Here is a 9,238-nt window from a genome sequence, read left to right as displayed (position 1 = left end):
GAAAACATTCATTATGTATTATCAGCTAATGACAAATGTAGATTGTCCATAGACACGTGATATTAACATACACCGAATTATTTTCCAACATTTGACAAAATTTAAGCATGTAGAAAAAATCCTATTACTAAAACAAAGACTTATACTAATAAAAAATATTAATTTTATTAGTATAAAATTTAATTATAATTTAATTAATAATTTTAATATTATAAGTAATAATATATATATATATATAAATTAAATTTTTATATATTCAAACATTTTAACATTGGAGACACTTTGAATATATAAAAATTAAAACAAAAATGTAACAATATAATAATAAAAATAATAGTTGATAATAATTGATAATAATAATAAATAATAATAATAATAATTAATAATAATAGGAATGATGTGTGTTTAATACAGCGTCAAATAATACAATGAAAAATAAGGAGCAAGAATGTGACTCAGCAGGTGCTAGGTTGAATAAAAACCTTTGGACGAATTCTGAAAAATATATTTTGTCTGAATCATAAAAAAAATGTTTGTGTCGTTATTGGCGATTAAATGATACAATTTTAAAAGATTGTTACAAAAATAATAAAAAATCTATAAAAATAAAAATGTTTATTATATGTAGGTATAACATGATTATCGGGTTTAAAATTAGAAATAGGATTATTTTACATAAAATAATTTTTCCAAATTTGAATTTTTTTAAATTTATTTCCCACCAAAACGCGAATTATCTTTTTTTTTCTAAAAACAAGTTTATTCATGTGAATAATGAAATAAAGTAAAAAAAAATAAAAGAAATAAATCTGAAAATCTTTCACGAATTGTCGAGCGAGACAGCTGAGAGGTTTGACAAAAGAGAAAAAGAGATAGGGGTTATATAGAGTGGAGAAGAAGGAGAGAGAGAGAGAGAGAGAAACGTGATGACAAAACGAAATCTGGTGAGATAGGGAGGAGGAAAAGTGAGAGAATTGTCTAAGACGAGGCATCTTTATAATGGAAAAAAGCTGCTTGCTTTATATTCCCATCTTATATGTTCATATATTTACGCACACATATTTATATACATATATACACAACTAACTTGACAATCATAACCGCTCTCCAACTATGGATCTATCTCTCTATTTTCATTCCTATACATGCCCTGACAAATGTATGTACCTACAAACGCCCTATTTGATGTATAGCCAAGTAACTGAATGTGAATATGAGAGGTGATAGCACTGGGTATGGAGATGTATGCAGATGGTCCTACAGTAAGTTGTCTTGCAGTTGTACAGGGAGAAGGCAATCTGCTGTCGATCGTGCCAACTCAGCTGCCGCTTCAACAACGGAAATTCTCAGGTTCGGATGGATTAGGTTCAGGCCGGCCTTTCTATAACGAAATTGATTCAAGAGAATTGTATAGGAACGGCCGATACTAAGAAATCAGTTAATAATTTTAATATATTTTATTATTAACGGAATTTCTTATATCGTTCCGGAGCGGATAACGCAACAATTTTGTTGTTGGGAGCGACGACCATCACCTACAGAATGAGTCGTCAGCAGATTATCACCGGTCTGCTCTGGATTGGAGTTTTAATTGTACACGCCAGCGCTCAGGTTGGTCGTCTTTCTTTCTATTTTAATAACAACCTTGCCAATTTTTTGCAATTTTAGTTCAAATTTTTTTTTAAATATTTTTTGCCATTTTCGTGTGCTGAAATAATTGGTTATCATTTACATTGGTTCAATTCAAGAAACTTTCAAATATTAGAAGTTTTTTAATTTTCATACTACTCGCAAAACTGTTAGATAGCTCCACATAACAAATATAAGCTTAACTTGATAATCTTCAAGTTAGCGTCGTTACATAAGAAATTGACCTAACACTACAAACAACCATAGCTCATTAATAACATATCATTTATAATGTTAAAATGCCCTGAATTTTAACAACTAAAAATATGAATAAAGGTAATAATAATGACAGAACTACTATTGTAATTAAAATTTTGCCTGCTTCACAATACAATATGAGTTGAAACAAAATAAAACGCCATCTACCAGTCGTTTATTCCTTTATCTATTTTCGCAAACTGAACTCCACGCGTTGCACCTAATTGTGCATGCATGTATCAACACATGCATGCACATGTCTTCCTCTTGGTCAATCAATTGACAAGCGTCATTATTTGCCATCATTTGCCCGTGTACTTTCTTCAAATTCTACAAGTTATTATTGTTATAACTAACACAATTAAAATTAACCTTAAAGTGTACTTCAGTCTCATATGTGCCAGTGCTCACAGCAACGTACGGACGAATTACAGCAAGTAACCTAGGCATGTTTCCAACTGATGTCAAGAAACTTTCTTATGATAAGTGCGTGAAGTCTTCCTAGCAATGCTATTTTTTCCAAGTACTTGAAAGCGGACGTCAGCTGGGATTTCATTTAGATGTTCCTCGTGTTGTTTCACCACACTATCCTCAGTGCACTCCCTGCTACTGAAACTTCCAGTGTCCTAGTTGTCCACATACTCTTAAATTCATTTATGGATCTTAACTTTTTCAATTTCTAAGTTCCTTATACTGCCACATTCTAATCAGCTGATATAGCGATGTCAATTAATAAACATTGTTTGATTAATTTTATAGTAGTTTATCTCATCAAGTTGATATGCATGGATAGCTCGATTGGTATTTAAAGGTGATGTTCTTTCGTTTGACACCTGATTTCGACCGATCTTCATAACATTCGCCAGCTGGCTCTACTCGACGATACTTCAACAATTTCTGCAGCTGGGCGAAATTCAAAATACTTTTTCCAGCTGAAGCGTAAAAGCTGTAAACAAGTGAACAATAGGATTAATATGCCCGTCTCATTGGTCAATCAGTGGTCATTCGACCTCTAAAAGCTGCTTCTCAATGTTCCTTAGATCATAACATGTGTTTGGAGCTTGGTCTCTTGAGCCGATATAATTATTATATAACTGATATAATAATAATAATGACTATTATTATCGTTATAATTGTTATTAAATATTTATTATTAATTGAATAATGCCGAAAACTCAGTGATCTTTATACATACTATCTGTAAACTCTACTTTGAATAAGTATAAGAAAAATAAACATAACAATAGTCATTATTATTGTTTAAACGTTTAATTAACTTTAATTGTGTTAATAACAATGATAAAAATAACTTGTAGAATTTAAAGCAAGATAAATAGAAAATAAAACAAACATTGAATGCATTGGTACGTAATAGAACCAAACGAAATAAAGTTACAAAATAAAATGAAATAATATGAAATAATTAAATTGAAATGGAACAATCTGATAGGTTGATCCATGGAGCCAGCCATCCAATGAAAACAAGGGACCACCAGGTGCTGGTCCAAGTAACTTCTACGCCCCACAAGTCGTTAGTGGTCCAATTTTGATCCATTTTAATGGATTAATTATTTAACCAATTAGTTAAATTTATGGTTAATTATTAGTCTCAATCCTGATTAACCCATTTTAATTGATTAATTAATTAATTTAATTTGTAAAATTATTAAAAAACATAATTAAAAATAATTTCAGGTTGTTCCAGGACCAAGAGGACCACCAGGACCGCCTGGACCGGCTGTGAGTTGTTTGGCCATAAAAAATTATTATGATCAAAAAATTATGAATAATTATGGAAACGTAAAAAAGTGAAATATGATGATATAAATAATAATAATAATAAATGAATAATTTTTTTAATTAAATCAATTATGATAAAAAATTCTTACAAATAATTAATTAGGCCAATTAGTACGCTTAATTAGTATCAAAGATGGCGTCTTTATCAATTAGAAAATTGAAAATAATATTTTTATTAAAAAATAAGCAAATGTAGAAAGAATTTAAAGAAATGTTTTGGCTGATTAATTAGCAATGATTAAATGTATAGTGGTTTATATGAATGATGTGGGATCATTCCCATAGGGACCAACGGGATTCCAAGGACCCAGGGGAGAGCCAGGAGAGTCCGGTGTGCCTGTAAGTTTGTTTGTTCATTCGTTTGTTCGTTCGTTTGTCTTTTCGTTCGTTCGTTCGTTTGTTCTGTTTTTTGTTCTTTTATTTCGTTGTTCGTTCGTTTGTTCTGTTGTTCGTTCATTTATTTCGTTGTTCGTTCGTTTGTTCTGTTGTTCGTTCTTTTATTTCGTTATTCGTTCGTTTGCTCGTTCGTTATAATATTGCCAACAGCAACGACAACAGCAAAATAAAAGACAATAATAGCAATAATAATTAAGTTAATGATAATATTCGTAAATAATAATAATAAATAATAATAAAAATAATAATATTGACCAGGGTGCCCAAGGTGCGAGAGGATTAGTGGGACCCGTCGGACCCCCTGGAAAAGATGTACGGCTGACTCTTTCTTCGTATTTATAATAAAAATAATAATAATTAAAATTATCATTATTATTATTTATTATTATTATATTTTTAATAGTATAAAAAATAATTATGGTTATAATATAATAATATTGTGAATGATAATGATGATGATAATGATGATGATAATATTGTTAGGATGATGATGATGATGATGATATAGTAAATGATGAAGACGATCATGATGATGTAGTTATGACGACTATGATCATGATGACGATGATGATGGTGATGATGAAATAGTGACGATGATGATGACGATGACGATTATGATGATGATGATGATGATGAAGAAGATGATGATGAAGAAGATGATGATGAAGAAGATGATGATGAAGAAGATGATGATGAAGAAGAAGATGATGATGATGATGATGATATAATAGCGATGATGATAATGATGATGACGACGAAGCTGTGGTTATATGATGATGATGACGACGATTATGATGACGATTAAAAAATTTCCAGGGAGAAGCAGGACTCGACGGAGAACAGGGAGCCAGAGGTCCCCCAGGAAATCCGGTACGTTGCAATTCCTTATGACGTCATCACCTCCACTTTCTACGTCATCACACTTGACTGTCATCCTTTAATTTAATTATGTTTACTTGCCACTTAATTACCTGATTAATTATCATTAGTGTAACCTTTTTCACCAGTTTCACGAGCGGTTTTCACGCATCTAAATTTAATGTAATCATGCTGCGTTGACGTCATCATCAAAATGTAATATCATCGTAAGGTGTTGACGTCATCTCGTCTTATCTGCACTCTTTTCAAATCGCTACCAATATTTCATCATCGTTAACCTGCCATTGCTATCACCGATGTTGTCGTTGTCATCATCATCCTCATCATCATCATCTTCGTCATCATCTTCTTTATCATCATCTTCTTCATCATCATCATCTTCATCATCATCTTCTTCATCTTCTTCATCATCTTCATCATCATCATCATTACAATCATCATCATCATTACAACCATCATCATCATTATCATCAACAACAAAACAGGGATCTCCAGGATCAGCTGGAGGCGTTGGAGCTCCGGGACCCAAGGGACACAGGGTAAGTTGAAATAATAATAATAATAATAATAAAAATAATAATAATAATAAAATTATTTTTTCAGGGATTTCCAGGTGCGACAGGAGCCAGAGGCGAACAGGGAAGGCAAGGCGAGAGGGTAATAATATTAACTTCATCACTCTTTCACTCTCTCTCTCTCTCTCTCTCTCTCTCTCTCTCTCTTTCTTTGGCTTTTTCAATTTTTTTGTTCTGTCTGTCTATAAGTATATGTCTGTCTGTCTGTCTGTCTGACTGTATGTCTGCCTGTTTGTCAGTTTGTCTGTTTTTTTTTCATGCACCTTTTTTATTTCCCGTATTCTCTACCTCTTTCAAAAACATTCTGTCATTTCCGTAAATTGATTGTGGCTTGTTAGTTAGTAAATTTATTAATGAATGAATAAATTAATTGATGAATAAATTAATGAATGAATAAATTAATTAATGAATAAATTAATGAATTGAATAATTAATCGCCCGCAAGGGACCTGATGGTGGACCAGGTGTCCCAGGACCCCAGGGACCACAGGTTGGAAATTATTTCCTGAATTTTTAATTGATTTTTTTATAATTTTTATTGACTGGCCAATCATTTAATTAGTTCTTAATTTAAGGTTGATTCTTAATTAGCCATTCAACTAATTATTCAATTAATTAGTTAATTAATTGAGTTGTATCGAGAAATTTGGTAATTGAGTGATACCAAGTAACTAGTCGATTTGTACGCACAATAATTTTTGTAAAACTCGCGGGATAGTCTAACGGTTAGAGCGCCTGCTTCAGCTGTCGTCGAGACTGGTTTCGAATACGAGGAGATCACCGCTGATCACATGCAGTGCGTGTGGTGATGCGTGCAGTTGAGCGTATTCATTAGCGCTACTCCAGAGAGTTATTAAGGAAATTATATTTTTGCTGATAATTATTATAATTATAATAATAAAGTTGTAAATTACGTTGCCACACTGGACAGGGGCCAAGAGGGCCTGCCGGAGAACGTGGCCCTGACGGAAAGAGTGGACCAGCTGTTAGTGGAAGTTGAAAGTCATTTTTATTTAAATTGCGAAATTTTTATCATCCATCCCAATTCAACAACAATCGGCGATTTGCGATATTATCACAAATATGTTTCAATCTACAACTTTACCTCAAATTAACTTTTCACAATTTGAATCTTTTTTTTTCATTTCCGAACCAGGGCCAACGTGGAGCCGATGGTCACCCAGGAAACGCAGGACCTCCAGGTCCCATCGGAGCCGCTGGCATTCCTGGAGTACCTGGATTGGCTGGAGCTAAGGTCAGTCCGCCCGATCATTCACAAATTAATTTGTTAATAAATATTTTTAGTTGTGTTTAAATAGACTTAAACGATGTATAAATAGTATATGTTAACGTACAAAGTGTACATTTTAATACGCCTTATAACAACAATTGAAAGAATTTATAACCTAACACGGGAAGACATGAAACTGCACAGCAATCTCACACGAAACATGGGATTGATGCATCAAAACATTCACACAAACACAGATTCATCCGTACGCAGAGCACATAACAAATCCGCTCACACAAAACACACACACGCACGCACAAATAATAAGCAATACACAACACGAACACACAGACTCACACACAACATACATACACACCAACAAACACATACAAACACACAAACGAACACACAAAACCAGGGAGAACAAGGAGCAGTTGGTGCCAAGGGGGCACAAGGAGCCCAAGGAATCATTGGTGCCCCTGGAGCTCAGGGAGAACCCGGTGCCAGCGGGAGAGCCGTGAGCATATTTCTTTCCTTTGTTACATTTTACATATTTTTATATTTATGTTTTTTAATTAAATGAAATAATAACAGTGGAGAATATATCGGTATGATGTTTTATTGATGTCTGATACGTACAAGCTCATTCTCACTCTCCCTCTCTCAATATCTACAGTCGTATCATTCTTAATTCCAATGTTTCAGCAATTATTGATGAAATAATTAATTAATTATACTTTTAACAAAATTGTGTTGAATTTTATAATAATTCATACATTTTTCGACCAGGGAGATCCAGGTGTGAACGGAGCTCCCGGAGAGAAAGGAGGAAGGGTTCGTTCATCCACCAATCGTTCATCTCACCAATCGTTCATCAATCACTTCATCTTTTTATTAATCGTTCATCATATTTTTAATCGAACCGTTCTTTTGACGTTAAAATTTTTTAAATAATTTATCTTTGGTGACATTCAAAACTAACTTACCCCCTCCAAATCCAAGCCGGCTAACGTCAACATTAAGATCACCCAATAATTACGCAGGGAGAGCCAGGTCAGCAGGGAGCTCCAGGGTTCCCAGGATCCGCGGGTGCGCCAGGAGCTGCTGGATTTCAAGGACCAGTCGGTGGAAAGGGAGAACCAGTAAGATCCGTTTTAGCTAATTCAAAGATTTTGTTTGTAGGGAAAAATTTTTTTTAAATTTGTTTGTTTTATATCGGTTCAATTTCAGAGATTTAAATTAGCGTAGTATGCAATATGATTTTTTCGCTGAATAAGATTTGAAAATTTAAAAAAATTTTTGGTATATAGATCGCCATGGTTTTATTGCAGTTATAATTGAATTGTGGAATGTTGTGGTTGAAAATGTTTTGCGAGACACACGTTTTAGTACTAAAATCGATAATGTTTTAAAAACAGGGTGCTCCAGGCCCGCAAGGACACCAGGGTGAAAAGGGAGCCCCGGGTGACCCAGGCAGCCCCGGAGAAAAGGGTGAAGAAGGCGTGCCAGGAGAGAGAGGCAAAAGAGTAAGTGATGATTTGTTGGAAATAACTTTTTTGTATTGATAAAATCAAAAATTTTTAAATTTCAGTATTTTATTTTATTTACTTATGACGGGTTTCACGTTATGTTGGATATACTTTACAGGGGCCACAGGGACTTCCAGGACCAGTTGGAGCCACCGGACCACGTGGAGAAGCCGTTAGTTTTTTCTACAACTCATTTTTCTCCACCTGATTTTTTCGCTTTCCACTATTACCTCTTTCGTTTTCATCATTCTCCGTCTGATTTTTATTTCATGTTCTCTCCATTGTCACAAACGCCTGCGGAATGCTTCGACCGCTTCTTTGCTGATTTTTAAACGATCTTAGTAAAAATAAATTCAGCAAAATGTTCTCACAGTACGCGCATTTTGTTCACGTGCTCTTGATAAAGAGCAATCCTATCAGTGAATGATGTGATAAAATTAAATGATAATCCATCCAGGGACCAGTCGGAGATAGAGGAGTTCCAGGTTTCGACGGAGCTTCGGGAAGTTCAGGAGCGCCTGGTCCAGTTGGCCACAAGGGAGAGGCAGGGCCCAAAGGACCACAGGTCACAATGTTGAACTTTATCATTTTAGTTCTTTGTTAGATTTACAATGTTGATAATAATTTCATGATAGTGACATAGATGAAATTTTTCTAAAGTCATTTATATAACTGAGACATTGAGATATTTAAAGTTATCATTCACTTGTAACATGCATCCACACACTAGAATCAATGCAAATTTGTGACCAAATTCTTCGTACTCAAACTAATTCAGCACACACACAAAGACTTGAGAACTAATGATTTAAATATTTTGCCTCATCCTAAACAAAGTAACATACAATCATCAACTGAGGTCTGCTTAATTTTGATGTGATCACAGGGTGACCAGGGTGCCCCGGGGGAAATGGGTGACATGGGATCTCCAGTTAGTTTTA

The 9,238-nt window shown here is 34.0% G+C and overlaps 1 protein-coding gene across 1 annotated transcript in view; it reads left to right on the top strand.

Annotated features, from left to right (window-relative positions):
* Positions 1-1,337: 1,337 nt before the first annotated feature.
* HELRODRAFT_108105 (hypothetical protein) overlaps positions 1,338-9,238 on the top strand; it is a 26,010-nt gene continuing 18,109 nt past the window's right edge. Inside the window, exons 1-10 of the mRNA XM_009030754.1 lie at positions 1,338-1,611; positions 3,338-3,418; positions 3,583-3,627; positions 3,973-4,026; positions 4,342-4,395; positions 5,983-6,027; positions 6,694-6,792; positions 7,812-7,910; positions 8,259-8,294; positions 8,416-8,469. Coding sequence (XP_009029002.1) covers positions 1,543-1,611; positions 3,338-3,418; positions 3,583-3,627; positions 3,973-4,026; positions 4,342-4,395; positions 5,983-6,027; positions 6,694-6,792; positions 7,812-7,910; positions 8,259-8,294; positions 8,416-8,469 — 636 coding nt within the window. The 5' untranslated portion in view covers positions 1,338-1,542. The remainder of the gene's footprint in view (positions 1,612-3,337; positions 3,419-3,582; positions 3,628-3,972; positions 4,027-4,341; positions 4,396-5,982; positions 6,028-6,693; positions 6,793-7,811; positions 7,911-8,258; positions 8,295-8,415; positions 8,470-9,238) is intronic.

Source organism: Helobdella robusta (genome assembly GCF_000326865.2).
Source record: "Helobdella robusta unplaced genomic scaffold HELROscaffold_7, whole genome shotgun sequence".
Taxonomy (NCBI): Eukaryota; Metazoa; Annelida; class Clitellata; order Rhynchobdellida; family Glossiphoniidae; genus Helobdella; species Helobdella robusta.
The sequence above is the reverse complement of the archived record's forward strand: the minus strand, read 5'-3'. Positions and strand labels throughout refer to the sequence as shown.